The sequence below is a fragment of the Falco rusticolus genome, chromosome 7 (genome assembly GCF_015220075.1).
Source record: "Falco rusticolus isolate bFalRus1 chromosome 7, bFalRus1.pri, whole genome shotgun sequence".
NCBI classification, from domain to species: Eukaryota; Metazoa; Chordata; class Aves; order Falconiformes; family Falconidae; genus Falco; species Falco rusticolus.
The window spans coordinates 25,349,317-25,372,125 of NC_051193.1; the positions used below are offsets into that span (position 1 = coordinate 25,349,317).

Sequence of the window (22,809 nt, forward strand, 5' to 3'; positions counted from 1 at the left end):
GAGTTCTGCACTGCTGTTTGGTGCTGGCTGGGTTCATGTTTTTCTGTAGACTTCAAACAAAAAGCAAGCCAGTACATGCACCAAAACCTGGCAGTTGCTTGGCATGGTGGAAGGTCTTCTGCCTCAGACAGCCCTCTATTGAGTTCACCCTTAGGTGCTGTGGAAATCTTTCCTTTTTTTTTTTTTTTTTTAATCTCTTTGTACTTGTGGTTGGATTTATCCCTGTAAATGGGGAGGTGGAGCCAAAGTTTCCAACCCAGGTGAGAAAGCAATTAATTTGTGGTTTCATGGTTTCATGTTGCATATGTAAAGTGCATTTAGAAACGGTGTGAACTACATATTCATGGCTTCAAGTCACTGATGAGGAGTTACTCAGCTTACTGGGGAACATCCTTGATACTAAATGATAAAAGTTCGTAAGAATATATGCCCCATACCTTGAAGTGTTCAAGGCCAGGTTGGATGGGGCTTGGAGCAACCTGGACTAGTGGAAGGTGTCCCTGCCCATGGCAGGGGGTTGGAATGAGATGGTCTTTAAGGTCCCTTCCAACCCAAACCATTCTATGATATGTATTTTTAGATGTGTACTATGAGCTTTATGGGCATAAATCCCATTGCATAATACTGGGATGAAAACCAGCCCAGCTGCTGGGGATCTGGGGTGTGAAGTGTGCACATGTGGGGTTTGGGGTTTTATAGTGTTACTCTCAAAGGTGTGCAAATCATAAACCAACTGCTGGAAGCTCTTGTGTAGAGACAGCTAGTTACCCCCTGTACGTAAAGCCTAACAGGATAAAATAACATGGCTTTCAGATCAGCTTCCTATGTCTGACAAGCGCTTAGCTTGTCTCTTCGTCATCCCCGCATTTGTCTGTGTGACTGAATTGTGGTGGGATGACAGGTTTTCTGCTTTTCTCCTTGAAAGACTCTTTCAGTTACATAACATTGTGCAAATACTTCAAGTTTAAATTAACATTTTCCTTTGTGATCGTCTGTTCCTATGTTCTTGTGTTATTATGCCACATTTTTCACTTTGTTCTTGCTTATGAGCAGATGTAGAAGTTACATTTGTGCCATCTATTTTTTCAGTATCAGAACAAAATCAATTTCAGCCCTTATTTGGTAAAAGCATTGTTCTGAACAGGGACTACTTGGGACTATCAGTGCAGGTTACTTTCCCATATCTCTTTTCCTTTGCTGCTGTGCGGGGACTTGAGCTGTAAGTTAACCAGTCTCGTTCTGCTTTCGCTGCTGCACACAGTATGGAGTAGTACATGACAAACAGGAGAAAATCCTGTTTGTCATGTACTGTATTTATTCCTTTTAAATGAGAAGTATTTTTTTTTTTTTGCAGCTAATGACTGATTCTGTAAGATATCCCGTGCCTCCTAGAGATTCTGTTTGTTCCTGTCTCTTCCCTCTGCTTTCTGACTTGCTCTGTTTGCCTCTCACTTCCATTTTGTGTTTTCTTGCATATTTAAGTTGGTAGGAAGCAGGTCGATAACTTTGAGGTGTCAGAATTTGAAGACTTCGTCAGTTGCACTCTGCCAAAGGAAACATGTTAATGCGCCTTTTGCACTCTTACTTGAAAGATGTCTGAATAACCAGAAACCTCCAGTTAACCAGAATTCATTTTACATGGAAGTATAACACCTCTCCACATAGCTTTTTGCTTACATGCGGGTAAGTCCTGACAAAAAACCAATTTGATGTCATGTTTGATAGAATTTGAAAGTTGCCAATTTTGACTTGGACATAAATGAACACAGTACCAAAATTACATCTGCATTACCAGCTTATTTTAGTTGTATTGGTTCACCTGATGTGAACAATGTCAAAAGTGTTCTTCCCATCATTACAAAGAAACATCTGAGGGCTGATACAATACAGCAGGTAATATTTTGCATTCAGTGGGTTTTAAAAATTTGGTTCAGTCCATGTGAGAATGGAAGCTTTTTCTTTGCCAGTGGGCAGAGTGTACTACTGGCAGACATGAGGTTTTACAATTACTCTTCAACTGGCTTTTGGGAGCAGTGGTTTTAAAAATTGCTGTGGATTAACAGCTGCCCACTTGCCAAGCTCCTTGAAGACACAGTAAGTTGAATGTAAGTTGAACCTGGCTCAGGGAGTAGCTTTGTGTCTATATACAGTCTCATACCAGTTTAGTCTGCTTAGCTGCTGTAACCATCATGCATCTCTCTCCAATAGCGGTGGTTTAACTAGTGCTGGTGGCACTTGTTTGTCACTCAGAAATAGTGGTGGTACTCAGTTTTCCAGGTTCCAGTGATTTCTTTTTACTTCAATGTCTGTAAAGATAAGTCTAGCTGTAACATTGCTCCTGTGACAGACAAAACCATAATTTAAGGTAGCTACTGCATCTTTGCCCTCTGTGAGGGAAAGGAACAGCCTTGTTTGAAAAAGCACATCAGGGAGGCCTTTTATTAGAAGGTAAAGCAAATGCTGCTCATCATCATGTATAAGGGAGGAAAAGAATAGGGATTCATTTTAGTTACCTGAATGGTGACTGCTTAAGCAGCCCCACTGTCAGTGGAGAACTAGTTTGTGCAGTCAGTAGACTGTGGAAAGCTGTCTTTGCTACCAGGGGCCTGATTTAGCATGAGATTATTTTCAAGACATTGAGTCCTATTGACTAGACTCACTTTTACTGCAAAGGAAATATAAACACAATTTATTGATTTTTATTATAAATTGAAATTTATCTGATTTCTGTAGGTTGACAACTTTGCCACCCTGTCTTTGTATCATGATCATTTGTCTTATCTTACTGTTATGTCTTACTTAATAGATGGTAAGGCTCTCCGGGGTGGGCGACATCTTTTTATATGGCGCTGTGATTTTTGGTACGGTATTTGCTGGCTTGTTTTGTTATATCTGTGCCATGAAAACCGCTTTATCCCATGGAGTGTATGTATCTTCGATGCAAGTAGTAGGTGAACTGCGTTTCCACTTGAGGCACACTGACATGAGTAAACTTGGACAGTGTTTCCTGTACTTGAAGACATTCCTTCTTAACTGAAGGAGATTGCCATAAGCTGTATAAATAAAGTTCTTTTCCTTGTTCTTTATCTCTTCACTAAGGTATATCATGCATAAAATTTGGGTAGTTGATTTGTTCATGTAAATGTAAAAAATTAATTATTAATTCAGACATTCCTTTGAAATGAATTTGTTTAAAAATTAACTTTTGGAGTCATTCTGTGGCTGAAAGGAAGCATGAAATGAGCTTAATGTTTAAAGTTGTTTTTCTACTAGTATTTTTAGGGTCATGTTACACAGTGATTGTCCAACGCAGTGTGTAGACTTTCCTGATCAGATAAGATGTAAAGTAAAACATGTGTAAGTTAATGTGTACTAAAAATACAAGGTGATAAAGCACATTGCCTTCAAGGATTTGTCTAAATGCAGCTTCTGTCAGTGATGTTAAATTAGATTATTGATGAAATGTTTTCCTGTAATCCCTGAAGTCCTTTGGCACTGATTTTATTTCATACCCATCTGTAAACTTCGGGCTGCCAGCTGTGCTGCAGGATTCAGAACAATGATCCAACTGTGCTGACAGACATAAAATAAACCAAGGGTGTCCGTCCTGCACGGTGTGTTTCTGTATGGCACAGCCCAGGTGTGACTGTGGTCACACGTGTGGCTGCCACCTCGAGCAGCGAGATATCACTGGCGAGTGATGCTTAGCCTGGCACTAGAGATGCAAGCACAGAGTTTTTCTTAATTTGCTAGATTCTCAGGAGACTGTAGTTATGTTCAACATTAAAAACACCTTAGTGAGAAGCTCTAGAGTCAAGAGATGCTTGAACTGCCACCACCCCAGCTTCCAAAGGATGCTTTTGTTCTGCACTCGGAAAGGAGTCTCCTCCCTAGTTGTAACAGCAGAAGAAAACAGGATGGATAGGTAAACACTGCAAGGTTCTTCTCAGGAAACCAGTGCCTCCAGCTGTCTCTTTCAGAGCCAGAGAGTGCAATCAAAGGCCTGGAGAGAAGTGGTGAGTGCAGCAGGACTGTGTGGTCACCCAAGGAGTTGCCTTGCCCTGATGCTGTGGCTGACTGGGAATAAGTCACAGAGGCACGGAGTTCTGCTGGAATGGCACCAGTGACATAGCTCAGCAGTGTTTGGTCTGGAGGTGTGCTCACAAAATGTGGTACTCGTGGGGTGTATAGTATGCATCTCTTAAAAAGGTTGTTAAATAAAACATTTATACCAGTCTTTATTTAATCTGTGGGTCTTATTTCTGCCAACTAGTATCTTTTGTTAAAGTGCGTGATTTCACGCTTCAGTGCTTTATATATTGAAATTGAAGGCTTATGGCTTAAAAGCTGTTTACAGTACCTCAGGTTTCCATTTTTCTTTCTTTCTGTAAGCCAAACCTCAGTTTATCAAATAGAGCATCATGATCTGTGCTTCTGCGCTTCTGGTTCTTGGCAGCTGCACACATCTGTCAAAGCTTGAGGACAGACTCTGCCTTTGACTCTGTCCTCTTCTAAAGCCAGGTTTGAGTAGCCTGACCTCTGCCTCCTTACATGGGACAGGTAGTTACTGTCACCACTCAGCTTGCCTCAGTAGGCTGAAGCTTCTCTGGTTTCTAGCTAAGTTAATAAACTGGTAACTGTTCTGGGTTTGTTTGGTTTTTTTAAGTACCTGCAGCATATTCTAAAGCAAATACAGGAGCCTTAGAACAGCACCAGAGGAACACTTTGTTTGCTAGAGATGGGAAACACTTGGCAGCACAGGCTGGTAATAAAGTGTATAACCCCATGATTTTTTTCCTTTGTACTTTGGTAAGGTCCTGTTCATTTCCAGTCTCAAGCTGGTAGAGCCAGGCTCCTGATGTTCCATCTGTTACCTGTAAATCCAATGGATAAAGTTGCCTGAAGTTGCTGAAGTGAGCGTTCTCTTTCTGGAGGCACTGATGTGCTATGTCTGCTCCCATTCCTTAGGTTTAGCTTTTGAAAGTATAAAAAATTCCCATCTGATCCAGACCAGATCCTATTAAAAAAAAAATGTTTCTGTTGTTTGCTTTAGGACTTGACATGATCTACTGATCTTTTGGGTGCTGACGTTAAGTAATTGAAATTAGCTTGCAGTGACCAAACACGTTGCATTCTCCAGTGGTTTGGCAGCTTGTGCTGTTTGTGAGGGGTCACAGAAATGAGTTTAAGGACAGTGTACTAGCAATCCCCCATTCCCTTTTTAACTCTCATCTTGTATATTTCCAGTTTAAGCAAGCTATCAGAACAAAACCGCTCTGGAGTTTGGTGTACAATTTAAAGAACTAAACGTTGCTACTTGTGTAGACCTTACTAGCTCCGCTGCCCTGCTGAAACACGAAAAACAAACTGGTTGCCACAAAATTGGCTAATAGTGTGCTGGGTGTTCCTCGCTGATCTTTTGGTAGCTAAGCCTTCCTGTGTTTACCTTGAAAACTCTATGTATTTTGAAAACATATGTATTATGTGCTCCGTGTAGAACATAGCATGCCTAGTAATTATTGCAGGATTAGAGTTATCTTACCCCGATACTGTGAAAACATCTCTCCTTGTGGAACACACTCTGTGGGTCCCTTTACCTGCTGTAGAAAGCAGTGCCCTTTGCTGGGGAAGCAAAAGCATTTCAACATTTTACTGATGTTTTAAACCATGTTACAAAGTATACCTGAACTCTCTGCAATTTACCATAGCTGCCCTGTTTGGCAATATGTGTGGAATTCTTTGCCATTTACACACTGATCTGATAACCAGGTAACTCAATAGGTGGACTTTATGAAGACCTTAGTGAGTGTTCAAATGATCTGTGAAATTAGTTTTATGAAACAAATACTCTTTGTTTTCCACAGTGATAAGGAGGAGTAAAGGGACACAGAGGCCTGTGTGATGAAGTTATCCTTTCGTTGTGAGTTGAGTGTCCATCTCTGGGACGAGAGTTGTGGGTTTTTTTGGAGGCTGGGAGAATATTTGAGGAAATACCATTGTATACTTGTGCTGTTGTCGATCTGTTCCCTGGTCACATGTTACTGATGGCTGCTGGGTGTTATTTGGTTAGGAGAACCTTTTTGTTTCATCCAATGCCACTGCTCAGCTGGGAAGGGAATGTAAGAACAGAGCATTTGTCAGTGATGGGTCACTCACAAGCGCTGTGCTTTGGTGACCAAGTTAATATTTCATTTGGTGGATGGATGAAAAAATTTTCTGACATTGGTGGTACTAGTGGAATGTAAATGAACCTGAAACCTTTTGAGAAATCCCTTTGACAGGGTCTACGTCAATGAAAAGTCTGGCAGCTGTAGGTTTGCATTTATTTGCCACCACCCTGCATGCTTATGTTTAGGAAATTTATAATCACTGTAATTATAATTTGCATACAATAAAGCAGACAGTTTTTATTCCTGTAGCGGGGGTTGGAACAACTGAACAAAGCTGTACAATCATGTTAGTTTTGTGCATTTTGTTCCTTCTGCATATATCGTTTTGTCTGTGTGAAAAGATGGGGTGTAAGTAATTTGTGCAAGTAACATTTATTTATGGACCGAAAGATACATAGATTGAAAGTGATGTTTTCTGACCGGTTGATCACAGAAGCAAGAATGCCGAGCTCTCCTCTCTTCTTTTGTCCCAAATTGTAATAACTTGGAGAACAAACCATTTCACCCATTTGGCTGCTCTTCTTTTTTCTCATTTGTAGAGTAAAACTGGTGTCCCTCAGGGTACCTGGGTGATAAAAAGCCAGCATAGCACTGAGGGTTATCGGTGCAACTGCTGTGATTTAAATCATTGTTCTTACTGTATACCCAGCAATCGGAATTTGCGGTTTTTTTCTTTGCAAAGCTTCCTATTTCCTGCTCTGGCCTTACTAGTAATTTTGTACCTGCTGGATTCCTCTGTTCTTCCATCACAAATAAGATTTAGACAGATCCGTTTTGTATCAAGGTTCCTGAAGTTTTCCCTCGCTGTCATATGCTTTAAGCAGTTGTGTGCAAATATTTTAAGTGAGAGTCAAATCCCTGAAAGCCAATTAAAAAGTCTGGTCCTACATTAGCACCAGCTTTCAGGAAGGAAGGTTTTATGTAAATTTTTAAGCTTATGAGCATTTCAGTGTGTTTGCTTAAAATACCTCAGGCTGAAGACTTTGCTATGCGGATGACTTCAGTCATATCTGCTGAAGTGCAGTACGTAACAGTAAATTGGAACGTGCCATTTTGTAAGTAAATAAAAAACAAATTGCCATTTTTATTAACCAAAGATGTCTCTGGGAACAGGGAAGCTGTCTCATCTGAGAGCCTGTGTCCACGTAGCTGTGTACCTTGGCACTCAATGCAGGGAAGAACCGCGGTTCCTTTGGGAACCAGCTGGGTTTTTAAAGCACTGAATGGAAATACAGGCAAATTGCTGCTTCACTTATTTATGTACTGCTAACAGGTACCCTGTGTGAGTTATTGTTTTCGTTTTTCAATGAAAAGGAGGAGGAGGAAAACTAGAAATACGTTATTTAAAAGTTTGAATTGTGGCATTTATTTTTTCAAGAGGAGTCTTGTTGGTTGGGTATGGAGATTTAACTTCTCTTGCCTTGTGTGTGTATCTTGCTAATGTGTTGTGAATCACCTTTACTTGGGAGGGTCCTGAAGGTTTTGTTGAAACTCTTAAGTATATATGCTGTAACAAGGAACAATTCCATTTTTAGGATACTATGTGAGACAGTAAATTTTATAACATTTTAAAAACAATTAGTGTATGCGCTCGTAGTCATGCTACTCATGTCATGACTGTGCCGCTTCAAGTTGTCTGTGCTTTATTTTGTGATGCTTTTGTGAAAAATTTTTTTATGGTATTAAATTAACCTCCATCAATATACTAAATCAGAGCATTTAGCTGCTGTTTATTTGACCTAGTCATTTAACTTTCAAGGCATTGTAATCTGTTGAATCACTGTGCGATTTCTCCCGGCGCATGGAGGATGTAGCAGAGTGGCCGTTTGCAGGCGCAGCGCGGCATGCCGTGTCCTGCGGAGCTGGGCGCTGACGGCGTTCTCCCTGTCCAACACAAGCTGCATTGTGTGGGACGCTGTGCACTGAGGAGATGACTGAGTTACGGACTGATGGAGAACTGCAGGTCCGTATTGCAAGAGTTTATGTGAAGTTCCCAGTCTGAGAATCCATCTTTACGGTCAACTAAGATCTTCAGTGAAATTAAAAATTATGTATTTTTGTAAATGAATGTACTGTGTATGTGTTAGATGACAAATTCTCCATTCACACAACCAGTATATTGAGTAAAGGCGGGTGCTAGACTTAACATGATGCTGTTCTTTCCAATACTGAATAAATATTTCCATTTCTGTTCAGACTTCTCTTTTGACCTCTGTGTGGAGCCTTGACTGTGAAAGGGCAGAACAGAGTTAATATAGCCAGGAAGCGATTAAGTTACCGATTTTACTAATTAAATCGGAAAGCAAGAAACCTTTATATAAAGCATGATCTTTTCTTGGCGAAGTAATTATATGATTCAGATGTTTCCTTTACCTATAACCAGTTCTCATTACAAGGTGCTGATACTGCCAGATGCAGCTTTTAAACTAAATCTGAAGCGTGCTGTTTTCACACCTCAAGTAGCGGCTGTCTGTTTAAACACTTACATAGCTAATATACATAATTTAAAATGTTAACATTTAATTTTTAAAATTAATGACTAGGGCAATTCTCTACCATTTTTTTGTTGTTTTTTTTTCCCCTTCAGTGTGAGTAGTGTCAACCTGTAAACCAACTAAAATGCTTTCTAACGCTTAAAGAAAACTTTAGTGAAAGTGTTTTGCATTTAAAAATCAACTGCCTTTACTAACAAAGGAAGTCGTGGCATTTTGTATTGATGACCCGTGGTGCTCAGTGCTAAATTTCAAGGATTTAAAAACGTTCTCACACAGTGTCTTTTCATGTGAAGGATCTGATTTTTTAAGCCAGTGACCTGGCCGTGCTGCAACAAACATCACACTTGGTTTCACGATGGTGAAAAGCTTCATATCTTGTCTTACCCATCTCTTAATGAAGGCTTAGGTGAGACTGTTTAGTGTTGGGAAATAGGATTAGTTCTTTTTAGAAAATTGGGTGGTGCTTTGGGTTTAGGCAGGTGGCTGCTGGAGGGTGAGGCTGAAGACAGACTGAGCCATGTCCCAGCCCTGTGTCAGTGCCAGGGGCACTGGGGACAGCTCGCCCCTTCTTGGCACCCTGGTGGCACAGCAGCAAGTCACCCCAGGGCACTGTGGAATACATGGCTGGATGGCTTCTGTCCATGGGTGCTAATTTTGGTGCCTTTTGCAGTTCACGCCCCACACCACTGCAGTGCACAGGAATAAATACACGGGGGAGGCTGGGGACAGCCGGCACTGGGAGCTTCTACTCTGGTCTGCTGTCACCATTCTTGGGGTCTACTTTTTTTTTTTTTTAAAAAAAAACTTTTCTGCTTTTTGCTCTCTTTGTTCATTAAGCTTTATCTGTGGATACATGCATGATGAAACCCATTTACTTCTGTGGATACGGCTCAATGTACACACGCTCTTCCTTTCCGTTGTCTGAGTGATAGGGAAGAAAAATTTTCTGTCAATTCTGTCTTCTTAAACATATTGACAGTGTTTTGTGTAGCTTTGTTATAAAGAGAGACAGGTCTGCGTGGTGATGAGGTCTAGATGACATTTAAGTGGGTAATTCTGCTGTTCTTACAGAAAAGGGTTGTGCATTCATTTCACACACATGATTGTTTCTTTATTTTCCTTTCTCCTACAGTTCTCTACATCTAATGATTTTCTTCATTCTCCAAAGTTAAGGCCCTCTCAAGGAGAACCAGTCAGTGATGAGTTATTTTTTAGTAGAAAAAGAGCTTCAAGGAATTTATTTCAGAATAGTATAGATTTTAACTCTGAGCATTCTTCTGTTTGTGCTGGTAAGTATTGACACAAAAATGTGTTTGATCTCCCATTTACAAAATAGATTTAGAAGAACCTGAGAATGAATTTGTAGCTTCATGAGCATGTTTTATCGTCTGTTGATTATTTGTTTTGTTATTTATTTTCATTTACTGCAAGGAATTGAGTACTAGGCAAAGGGCTACGCCTCCAGCTGAAGCAAGCGGCAGCAGTCCCATCCCTGCCCCTGGTGAAGCGTACACCATCTCAGAACTGCTGTTTTCCACTCCTGCTGTACACACACAGATTTTCACTAGTTTAGATAGCCACAAGAGAGTTTATAGATCAGCCTTTTTTGCAGACAGCAAGACCCAAAAGATACAGTGTGGTTACGTGAACAGATGTATTGAAGAAAAGGGCTCGGGATATCCCTGAGATACAGAGCTTTCTGCTGCTTCTGTAGAATTAGGGAAAAGTACCATGTAGATCAGCAATAGAGTAATTCAGCCAAAGTTCTTTCACACTGTAATGTGAATTGCAGGTAATGTAGCAACTTAAAAGGAGACACAGAATTTTACTGACTTTTGAGGAGGAGTACGTTGTTTGCTAAAATAGCAGTTGTTATTGTAAAAGGTGTGGTGGCAGGGTATGAAGTATCAAACCATAAACCGAGCAACATGTCGGGAAGATTGTATTTATGTATGGTGGGCTGTTCAGAAGAGCAGATCAGCACATACATATTGTACATTGGCATATTTTTCTCTTTTTGCGGTGTATAAACACCTAGGGTAGAAAGCTGTCTGGAGAGTGAGCTCTAAAGTTTGTTTTAAAGGATGAAAAGTGTCACTTTGTTGAAAACCAGGTCTGTAGAAGATTATAGGCATAGTCCTCCACTTAATTTACACTAGCAACATAAACTCAGTGATTTGTATTTTAATAGCAAAAGGCGTGTGAAAAGGCTGGGCAAGACAAGGCCTGATTTCTTCTCTTCACTTGGTGGAAGGTTCTATTCTCTGCTTTTCCCGAGGAGCACTGGCATGTGTGGCATGCCAAGTTTACTCACTGTTATGCTATGAGTGAGTGACATCACTCTAAAGAAACTCATTGCAAAAGTGCCCTGGAAGAACAGCCAGCCATTTGTCCTTTTTGTGCGTATGAACGGTATTACAAGGTTACTTAGAAACTAAAATTAAATACTTTGATGGTAGTTATATTTTACACTGGAAGTTAGACAGAGAGTCTTAATTCAATATTAAATATTATTACATATATTTTTAATACCATATGGTAAGTTTATCTAATTACTTGTTTTTTTCTTTTGAAAGGTGTTATGGGCTCTCATCAGCCACAAATTTCACGGAAGTGTGGAATGCTTGGATATACGCAGACATGTGGGAAGAGTGGTAGTGTGGACTCTGATTTACAATTTTTAGGATTAAATAACTGTCAGCAAGACAAAGGTATATGGATTCTAACTGTATTGTAAGTCAGTGCACATTGCTTCGGAAATGTCTATATGCTGCCTTAAGAAACAGCAACTATTACTAATATGTTGTTCAGTCCCTATTCAGATGTATTTGTGCCTCCCTCCTGTGTAGTGCTTTTCATTTGTGGTTGCTAATTTGCAACCCACACCTTTGGTATCTGGTGGCATCAGTGTGCTATACAAAAAGTGGTGCTGGAACAGAATCTGAATTTTTCTTGAAAAACCGATTTTTAAGATTTCTGTTAATATTATAGGTCAGATCAGCCTGCTTAACAGCAAGGGCTGGGTCTGTTCAGAGGTTAACATACCTCTCTTGGTCCCCTCTAAGGTGTGGAGGGCGGTCAAGGTGTCTCGGCAGGAGTGAGTGCAGGAGGAGGTACAGGCTGCTCCTTTCTGCTGAGCACAACAGCCAGATGGAAATGTCCTCGGTGTGCTGCAGAGACACTGTGTTGGTACAAGTAAAACTCCTAATTCTTACATCAGTGCTTTAATTTGTGGTGGTTTGTCTACAGCTTTTAGTAGACAGATAGCCGGGGCGCTGCCATGTCAGGTGGCTTTTGCTGCTAGCTTCAAAAGTGAGGTTAGGGATTTGATGGAGTGCACCTTACCCTTAGAGCTGGAGGCTGAGATAAATCAGGACCTGTAACAAATAGAAACTTTTCTGTTCATCAGTAATAATAATAATAGTAAATGCCAGATAAACACTTAGTGAAGGAATAAACTCACTGTCTGGATTAATAGATGGTAACAATACGAATCTGTGGACAGAGCTGCTTTGAGCGGTCCAGATGTGTTGGACAAAGGATAGAGCTGACAGCCTTCTTGGAAATTATATAGGAACTTTGTCTACTTCTAGACACTTAGGGGCTCTTAGATCCTGTGGTTTTCTCATGCCTACGGAAAGAAAGAAGAGATTTCCTCTTTTTTTTTTTTTTTGCCTCTCTACAAATCAATGTTCTTTTCTCTTAGCCTTGGCCTTCAGAAGGGCATCAGGTACTTTGCCCACACTTGCCAATTTATTTCTCTGCAAACAGTTTTTGTGCCAGATATTACTGTTCCTTGAGCCTCTCTCCAGTAACACAACCCAAACCTGACTTGGTTCTCTTGGTTTTGCTGCCCCAGGGTATCTGGGGAGCGGCAGGATGCTGCAGCCTTGGAAAGCAGCAGGAGCAGTAGATAAGAGACCTTGGAGCAACCTGATTTGTAAAGGGATTTTTTAAACTATAACTAAAGGCACAATTGAATGGTTCTCTTTGGAGTGACACAGATGATTAATAGAATAATAATCTCTGAGCCTGACTCACATTGTCACCTGTTCTTGCTCCCTGGCTCTGCTTTCCCATTCTCCCAGTTATGCCAGTGGAATTACTTGTGGAGCTGTTCTCTCAACAAGATTGCTGAGGTGGCTGAATGTACCATGATCCTTCCAGAGGCTGTCAGGAACTGTGTTAATACTTGTCCTTTTTTTCACTTGCACGGTTAAAAGCTTGAGTGCATGTGGGGGAACATTTTCCATGGTGAATAATTAAAACAGTCTAGTTCCAAATCTAATCTTTCTATTTTTGACCTACTGGTTTCTGGGAAAATAATTTTTGGATTATTTTTTTTTTTAAGGAATAGAAATAATAACATTTGTGCTTTATGTGTACTTTTGTATCACTGAGTTTTGAGAGTGGCTGCAAATTTTATGCTATGCAGGCTTGGAATACAGAGAGCAAGCAACAGAACAATTTTCAATCTACTTGCATCATTCATTTTCTTAAATATAGTTCTTCAAAACATAACTGCAAAATAGCTTAGGCTTAAACTCATTGGATCAAATGCAGAAAAAGGAAATTGCTGTTTTGAGGAACAATGCAATTTATAAAATGAAGTTAACTGATTGGCCTGTTTGCTTTGGTAAAATGCTGATCTTCAGCTTTTGACTGTCTAAATGGTATATTGTTTCCTTGTAAATTATTATTATAAGAGCTGTCAGAGGCTAATTACCACAAATACTGTTCTCTTTTTCTTTGCTCAGGTTGTGGCAGCCTAAATCTTTCCAGCAAGACCCAGAGAAGTTTTTGCAATCAAGCAGAGCATACGATGTCCTTCCAAGGTTCTAATGTGAGCCAGGGCTCCTTCATTCTGCCGTCTTACCCTCTGTCATCACCCAGGAACAGCCCAAAGCACACCTCTCTGGCTGACTCTCCAAAGAAGTCACAAGATAATGGCATGAGCTTCTCAAACTCCTGGCCTCTTAAAAGCTTTGAAGGACTGCCTAAGCCTAGTTCACAGAAGCAGCGTCTCAGACAAAAGTCAGGAGACAATACAGGTAGGAATGCTGTCAATATGATGAAAACTGATTTCAGGTTTGCATTTTGAGTGACTTCAAGCAGCGGTCAGAAAACCTACAGTGGCAGGTAAATGCGGAATTATGCAATGCCCCAGTTTTGGTTAGAAATGTGGTTTATAGCTTCACTAGGCTAATCACGTCACTGGATGCTTCTCTTAAAAAGTGAAATCTTTGTATTTTGTCATAAAGCGTGATAAGCTACAGCTCTGCTTTTCTTCTCAGTAATGTATCGGGGAAAAGTTTTTCTTCAAACTAAAATAAAATAAAAACAAACTCCAAAATCTAGCATTTTTAGAGAAAGGCAATACAGAAATACCTGTTACTTTTAATACTTTTAATTAATTCATGTGCAAAAAATATACTACTCATTGTATTTTGCCTTTTTGCCTCTATTCTCATTTAGAAATGTGTGTGTTGAATTCCCCATGCTCAGAATAGCTCTTTAAAACCTGGTTACAAACAGCTACATCTCTAATGAGCAGAACCTGTGCTGATTTCATCCCAATTCACACTGACAGCTAATGGCACAGACTGCTGTTTATCGTCTGATTTCCCATCTTTGAAGACCTCATGTACACATTGGTTAACCTGAAATAGTTTAAAGTTTATTTAATTACAGTTGCTTAAACAATTTATCTTGCTTTCAAATACTTGCTAAAGACAATCTTATTTTAGGTTAAAAATAGCTTTGCAATCTGTTTAGCCTAAATTGATTCCTAATCACCCATGAGGCATACCTTCTGTAAGCAAAGTAACAGTTCCCACATAAGATTTTGCACTGATGTAAAGAAAACTGTTTTAAACGTTGTCTTCATTGAGACTGGTATTCTTGTGCATATGTAGAAAATTTCTAAGTTAATGCTTTGGAAGCCACCTGTCCCTGGAGTGCAGGTAACTTTATCTTCTAGGTGTGTGTTCATCACTTCTTGATTTTCTGTACATTGTCCATATGTATTTAATTTTTTTTCTGTTTCTTTGGAGTAACTTTATTGTTGTTAGAGCAACTAGTCTTTTTTTCTTAATTAAGGAATTAATTACTTTTTAAAGGTAGTGTATGTTGGCACACACATGGATGAAACACTAGTTTATATTTTTTTAAAAGGAGGAGACACTAAGTAGAAGAGATTGGCAACTGAGCTTGGAATGCAGGGGGGTGAAAGAGGTAGAGTCAGGAGGTAATAGACAGTACTATGCAAAGAGGCAAGTCTGGTAATGTTCCTAATGATTTTGTAAAATTAAATATTGCAAAATGTGTGCAAATAAATATTCAGGAACAGGAGTTTGGTGCATTTGGAAAATTGATGTTGAGAAGGAACGTTGAAAGCTTCTCACATGAGGAATGGTATAAAAATAAAGTTAGATAGGGACTCACTATCTACTCTTGTTCATGTGAGAAACTTTCATCTGTGAGTGTGCATATTTGTACACATGAATACGTGTATACACACATACATGGAGGAGCTAAGAAAGGGGTTTGGTGACATCAGGTTTTATAAAAAAGGAAGTGCTTTTTTAATGCTCATTGTAGAGCTGACTGCTGCAGGCTGCTGAAGATGCCAAAAGCAAGAGCTTATTGATAAAGCAAGCCGATGTATGTACCAGGACGGTGCGTCAGCTTATGTCAAGCCTCTGACCCAGGAACTTCCTAAAAGTCTGAATACTCTTTAAGTGTTGGTTTCTTACCTTGTTAGGGGACAGTCCTTTCATCTGACTCAGTACAGCTGTTTTATGTTCTTACTGGTTTTATTTACATTTGCTGATACTCAGCCAAACAAAACGTCCTTGAAATGTATTTATAATAGTAGATAAAATTGCAAGCATAATTATGTTTAACACTCACCTCATTGCAAAAGGAGTTTTCTGGTGTGATACAGAAATGAGACATGAAGTTTATTCTGGTGCATGCAGTGTTCTGTCATCCCTCCAAAGGGCTGAGATCTGCTTGTATCTTGTTCAGGGGACAATATGCAGGAGAAACATTCTCCTCTGCAGCTGAAACCCACCCTGGTGAGACACCCAGCCTCCCGCTGGGGCCTGAATGGGACCAGACCTGTCCCCCCCATACCCCGCCTCACCAGCCCACTGCCTGACAAGATTGACTTAAACGTGATGAAGTGGAGGAACGAAGAGTGTGAGGACATATGGCTGAATGAAGTGCATAGGAAGATTGCAACTGATCTTTCAGAGCTAAATGTTGATGGCGAGGAAGTGGACCAAGAAGAGGTTCGTTCAAATATGACATAACACACTTTTAACAGTTGATCTGTTGTAAGCTTTTTTTTTTTTTCTGAACAAGAGCCAGAAAATACCGTTTCTGACTTAAATTTTGTGACACTGTCATCTACAGCAAGTTTTGATGAGAAACCATTGAGCATCTGACAAAAGCTAAGTAAAGCAATGAAAAGTGATGCTGAAGCACTCTTCCCATGTTTGTTCCAGATAGCTTAATTTCCCTTGTTTTTCTCAGAGCTCAAGTCTGAATATTTTCAGTTGTTGTAGTACCAAGGGAGAACTGTAAGCCTTTCTACAGCTTCTGTTCTCATTACCTTTACTTCATTTTAAATTTCATGTCAGATTTAAGTAATAATCCTGCCTTTTGTTATAATAGGGGGCTCAAAATAGCAAATAACTTCCTTGATGAAGGGTTTGTTTGACTCAGCCTGGGAGCTTCCTCAGCCTCCTGACTTTGCTGAAGCGGGCTGTCACTGATATCCACGCAACTTGTCACAGCCCTCTCAGAATTCGGTCATTTTTTCATGGAGTAAAATGAGAAGGACTGATGTGAAGCTGGATTAGTATGGTGTCACCTGCAGCTGTTTGGTATGACACAGACATATTTGACACAAGGCCTGGCAGGTCGGCATCCCTCCTGGATGTGGGAATCCACTAGTAATAATTTGAGCCAATTATGTGTATTCAATGGCCAGTGTTCTGGCCTTTGTGTGTGCCACTCCACCTGTGGCTTAGAAAATATTTGAAATATTTAATACCTTTAAAAATATTTACCTTCTGTGACACGAGACTTGTTCAACAGACTTTATTCTAGCATCTCCGTGTGCTGTTCCATGAAGTACTGCAGCCAGTGTAGCTGCACATCCTGCATAGCTGTTTCTCAGTTGCATGGGTTGTCTCGTGAGACCCCCCTGCATACAGGAGCCTAGACGTATGCCAACCCTGGCCACTGTGCCCAGCGCATCCCAAAGGAATCTGTTGCTCAATCTGTTGCTCGAGTCTCTCTGATTTTTGAGAAATACCAAATAGCTGCACCAGTCTGAGGCACAGAAAAATACTGCCGAGGCTGCTGGATAATTTCCAGGGAAGGTGGAACTGTGTCGGCAGTATCCCCATCAGTACAAATTGAAACCATTGCAATGTTGATTATGTGGGAAGCATAGCTATGGATTTTGTGTCATCTTCTCCGCATGATCCCACGCAACATGTCCTTATTTCTGTCACAGTTCATGGCGACTGCTTGAATCTCAAATTCCTTTGTTCCCTGTGGATCTGAGAGCAGTTGCAGTAGGGCTTAATGGCTTTGCCTCACTGTCTTTATCTTCCATCCTCTAGTCACTACTGAAAGTAACTTGAGGTGGTAGTGGTAAATGGACAGAGGAAGAATGTTTTCTACACCAAATATATTTAGCAAAAAGAGGAGAGAATATGCAGTAGCATGAAGCTTTATTCATTATAGATTTTCCTTCTTATTTGAGTAGGCGCTCTGCTTGCTAGGCACAGTTTTCAGGATTCACTTCTGCAAATTTACCAGCTGGGCACAGTTCTGTTGTGAATAGCCTGAAGGTCCCAATGTGTGTACTAGCAGCCATCAAACGCTTCCTTTCATCTAATAAAAAAGAGAAGAGCAGCTCATGTATTTTTGTAGGAATCTATTCTTTTTGCAAAATGAAGCTAGGATACAGTATCACTGTGAATTTGCATTTACTTGCAGGATAATTATTCTTGTGAAGTAAAACAATGAAAAGCATCATTATCATACTGCATAACCTACGTAAGTGGTCAGTCACATTGCCCAACAGGGACATGTGCACTGAACTCCTGTGAATTGAACTCAACACTCAGAAACATAATTTCTTTTGCTTAAAAAAGCTTTTTACCTGTGCAGTGAATAAAACCTGTCATTTTGTTTTCAATCCTGTTTAGATGCAGAATTCACTTAGATCTCTACGAAACAGCGCAGCTAAGAAAAGGGCAAAGCTAAGCAGCAACAGCAACATTTCAGAACTTGAAAGTCCCGATTCTGCTCTTAAACTTGATCTCTCTGCGGACTCCCCCTCCCATGATTCTTCCCCCAGCGCGGGCTCCTGCAGCGAAAGTGGAGTTTACAGCCAGGAGTCTGTCATTTCACCTGAGTCCATAGTCCTCCAGAGAAGAAGAATGTGAGTGAAACTTGTGTGTTAACTTCGCCCTGCAATTCTTACACACAGTCTCTGCTGTTGTTAGTTAAATATCAAAGGGGATGAAATCTGTACTGTATTTTTTCTATAGGATTGCTTTGCTTAATAGCTTGATTTTTAAATGTGAATTATTTTCCTATCTAAAAATATAGTGCCCTGTACAACAGCTGCTTAACTATATTATTCTAGATTGTGCTTGCTTTTAATTTGAAAGAATTCCCTGGTGCAGCCATAGTAACACAGTGCCATGAAATACTGCCAGTGGTAGTAAATATTTTATTAAGACTTTAGCCTCCCATAGAAGTTATGTGAACCATAGCCTAAACAAATGAGTAAGAAGGCAAATGTGTTAAGAGGAAGGATAAGGTTTGCCAATTATAGCTTGGAAATTGAAGAAGGAATGAGTTGGTTTTTTGCAATAAAAGGACATTGTAGATGTTTCTTATTATTGCAGATCATGAACTATTTCCATTTTATTACTGACAGACTATTGTCAAGTTAAAACGCTTCACAGAGCTGTTCTAGAAGGAAGTTGTGTGATAACACATGCTGCTGTGACTTTAAACAGCAACGTTCTAGTTGTTGATGAGCAGTATATTTTATTTTTTAATGAAATAACAAGGTTTTTGAGGATTTTTGCAAATTTTTCAGTACAGAATTTCCTTTTCTGCTGTCAGAGCCCATGAGAAAGCTGCTTGTAGCTCTGATCCAAAGATGGATCTTTTATTTTTGTGTGTACTCGATGCATCTTTATTATGACTGGCATACAGCTGTATTAACAGAATAGGAAGGAAGAGAGACAATAGACAAAACAAAGGTTTTTCATACAGAGGGAGACTGGAGTGATTCAGAAACAGAAGGTTTTCACAGTTATGCAGTCTCAGAACTAATGAATACATACATATCTTCCCTGTATGCATTACTGCTGAATCACAGTTGTAAAAACAACATATTCAAATGCTAGAATACCTAAAAAGTCAAGACTATAAACTTCTGTGTGTTATGTTCTTCCAGGCAAGGTTTTGGCTAAGGACACATCCTATACGACATGCCGTTTCCATTATTCAGTGACACACAAGCTTGATGTTTTGCAGAATTCACAGATACAGGAATTCTGATCTAGCAAGGAAGAGAGGGGACATCTGGCAGTAAGACTGTATTTGTAGAAGTGACAAAATATATCCCAGCAGACACTGAAAGCTTTGGAACGTTCATAAAATATCAGAGAGTTCAGTTCAGGTGCTTTGTGAGCATTGGAAATTGGTATTGTCTATTTACAAAATGTGTGTAGCTGGGCAACAAGAACACAGGCTTTTTGTGTCTGTTTACTTTTAGAAGGATTGGTTTATCTACTGATAAACTACCATGAGAAATGGGAGCTTGATACTGGTATTAGTGAAGTTTCTGAAGCATGTGCTGTCCTCAGGGTCTTAAAAGCAAGTCCCCTAGCTGTGTATATTTTGGTCCCAGCAGAAAGCGGAACAGCTGCTGTTTCGCTGTGACTATGACATAGCTAGGCACAGTATGTAACCGTGCAGGGCTCTGGGTGCCATCGGCTTTAATAGTCAAATGCGTAATTTTAAAGATTTTCTTGTAGATAACAGCATTTTCCTGGTGAATGTTTGTCTGCTAGACACTAAGCTGGAAACAGCTCATTCCTGGAAGTGAAAGGTTAGTGTATTTGGTCACTCTCGTTTGCCATTCTTTGCTGGATTGGAACCAGCATCATCAATCCCTAGGGCAAACAGTTCCTTCGCTTTTCCAATGTATGTTAAATTTCATCTTAGTGGGAAGTTTACTTTTAAGGATTGTCTTTATGGTGTTCTTCATAATGGACCTGCACATCAAATAATTTCTACTGAGTTTTCTTTTTCTACTCAGTGTGAACATTTGTGGAAGTATACTGGAAATGTTTGTCCACCAAGTACATTGGGGATGAGAAACTGAAATCTGTTGTCTTTGCTACAAAGTGTTATGTAGCTGGGCTTTCACTACTGTGTAGAATTGTACCTATAAAAAATCCTTTTCTATTTTCACAGGTCAGACACCTTTCCACTACTTGGCAGCAAATCACAGCCTGCAAGAGTGTCTTCAGCAAGAAACAGAGACCCAAATGTGGCAGAACATAACTCCAGCACAGGTATTGCACTGTGCTTTTCAATATCTACCTTGCTTCATTGATGTAACAGAACAGTCACTTGCTGTGTCTGTTCTTATTGTTCAATGAACTCACATCCCTTCAGCATTTAAAAAAAGGTAATTGCTAGATGCTGTTTGGTCAAATTAAGATTATACTGTGATGCTGCAGGTGAGAAGGAACTCCAGGGTTCTGCCTTTCTATGTCAGGATAAAATGTGTGTAAATTCATTGGACACCAGCTGGGTAAGAGCAGGAAGGGTCACAATGTTGCAAACGGTTAATTTCCTAGTAGGAAATTGAATTTAAGTGATGCTATTCTATTTATGCTTACAGTGAAGTACAGGTAACTGCAGATTTCTGTAATGGGCAGAAACCAATTGTTTATGATTATTTATGCTTAAACAATTTTGATTCAACTGGGTGGACGAAAGGAACCGAGGGAGTTGTGTCCACAAAGTTGTTTTCAGACCTCTCTTCCCAAAGACTGCTCTGTTGCACCCCGTTGCAGCCTCAGCAGCTAAGTATTTTTTCCAAAAAGTTTACAAAACTTAGTTAAGATTGAAGGGCACCTTACAGGCCTGAATTTGCAAAGCCATTACATTCACAAACGAGTAGTTGCTACTGAGACTCACGATCTTTTTTTTGAGAAATTGAAGCTATTGATCCCCATTTCAGTTAAGGCTACTTTTCTCAGGGTAAATTAGCAAAAAGGTTTTTCAAGTAACAGCATAAGCCAGAAAAGCAAATACTGCATGTACATAGTAATACATACTGTGGTTAATGATTTTCTATTCTTTATATGAAAAGACCTTCTGTGAGAAGTTGTCCTTCAGTGTTAAATAATGAGGAGTGCATTTATTTTGCTTATTGAGCCAGTTGATCAACCAGAATGCACAGCACTGGACCTCCTGCGGAGTGCTGACAGCCTGCTACCGATAAGGCTGGTGTAAGACCTGTGCAGCTAATTGGTAAAGAAAAGTAATTTGCTCCTACTGCTGGCTGGACTCGACCCATCACACAATTCAAATCTCAAAAATCTCTGAATTTTCACACTGGAACTTGGAGAACTTGTAAAAATCAGTTTGATATTTAATGGGTCTTACCAGATGAGGTTTTTTTCTAGCACTGAATATAAATCCCCCTTGCTGTAACTTACCTCACTGCATTCTACTTTTATTTCAAAGGACAGAATGTCATCTTCTTCCAAGCAGCTCCCTTTTTTTTTTTTTTTTTTTTTAATTCTTCCCCCCTCTTTTGTTTTCTGTCCTTTAGACTAACTCCTATTTTTTCTAGCCTTCCTTCATAGGTCAGACTCTATGGACTTTCTAACTGCTGTCATCTAGGCTGTTTGCAACAGATCTGTCTTTCTTGCAATGTAGTACCCCTGCAATACCCGTTGCACAGTTAGAGTTGAAAGGGTTGCTTTGTTGTAAAACATGCAAAATCAGTCCTGTCCTTCCTGAGTCTTGTTCTTCTTGTATTGTTGTTCTATTTTATCATGAGCTCCTTGAATTTAGATCCTGTCCTCAAGCACGTGTGTATGCTTCCCATTTGCTAACCTTTATTTGAATTCAGCGTGCTGCCTTATTATCCGGCTGTTTGGGCAAACTGCTGGATAGTAGTGCATCCTGAACAGACTGTGGCAGAAACCTGCTTGATATATCCCTCCATTTGGAGAATGAAGCTTTTGGTAACTACTCTGTGTATGAATGCCTGGGATGATACATGGCATCTCTCGCTTCTTTCCTGCCAGATCCTGCCAACAGTCTGTTGCTGTGTCATAAAAGGAGACCAGATTTCTCTGATCATGCTGTTTTCTGGTGGATGCTTCCAAATGCATTAATTTACCCTGATAGAGCCCTGGGAACTGAATTGCCCAGCATGTGGGTCAGTCGTTCCCTGGCTCCTTCTTCAGTTTCTTTTCTATTCTTTTTTTAAAGAGTTTTACACTTCTGCTCCTTTTTGTTCTGGAAATCTATTTGTCCCTTACCTATCATTAACTTGCTAATTCTGCTCAGATTGCTTCAGCTGTTTCTCTGAGATGAATTTTATCAGCTCCTGTTAGCTTTGTTATAATAGAATAGCAGCTCTCAGACATTTCTTACTTCCCAAATTCTTTCTGTAAGAGGAAGTTTGTGCAGCTTTTAATAGTCGACACCTTGAAAACCTCTCTGTGGCCCACCTTTCCTCGGGATCCTGACAGTTTCAGAGGCCAGAGGGTGCTGTCATACTAAATACAGCAAGATCGGTCCTAACGTGTGAAGTCTTAATGTTGATACATGAAACACTATAATGACTAGACTCCGTTGGGACAGTGCAGAAATTCATGGTTGAGGAGTTGTTGGACCTTCGGGGATCTGGCCATGTAGTAATTTTCCAGAGCATCTCACACCAGTCCGCAGTGTTCCTTGCTGGAAGAGCCGCACCTTCTCAAGCATCCCACAGCAAAACATGCCCTTCAGTTTTTGTCCCCTAGCAGAGCAAAAGAGTCAGCTCTGATCCAAGCTCTCTGCTGAAGAAG

The 22,809-nt window shown here is 40.1% G+C and overlaps 1 protein-coding gene across 5 annotated transcripts in view; it reads left to right on the forward strand.

Moving 5' to 3' along the window:
• Nucleotides 1-22,809, forward strand: part of TOGARAM1 (TOG array regulator of axonemal microtubules 1) — a 45,027-nt gene that overhangs the window by 2,954 nt on the left and 19,264 nt on the right. For all 5 annotated transcript variants that reach the window (XM_037394072.1, XM_037394073.1, XM_037394074.1 and 2 more), the window contains exons 2-7: nucleotides 9,798-9,954; nucleotides 11,242-11,376; nucleotides 13,423-13,716; nucleotides 15,695-15,960; nucleotides 17,896-18,131; nucleotides 20,189-20,289. In XM_037394072.1, the coding sequence (XP_037249969.1) occupies nucleotides 9,798-9,954; nucleotides 11,242-11,376; nucleotides 13,423-13,716; nucleotides 15,695-15,960; nucleotides 17,896-18,131; nucleotides 20,189-20,289 (1,189 nt within the window). The remainder of the gene's footprint in view (nucleotides 1-9,797; nucleotides 9,955-11,241; nucleotides 11,377-13,422; nucleotides 13,717-15,694; nucleotides 15,961-17,895; nucleotides 18,132-20,188; nucleotides 20,290-22,809) is intronic.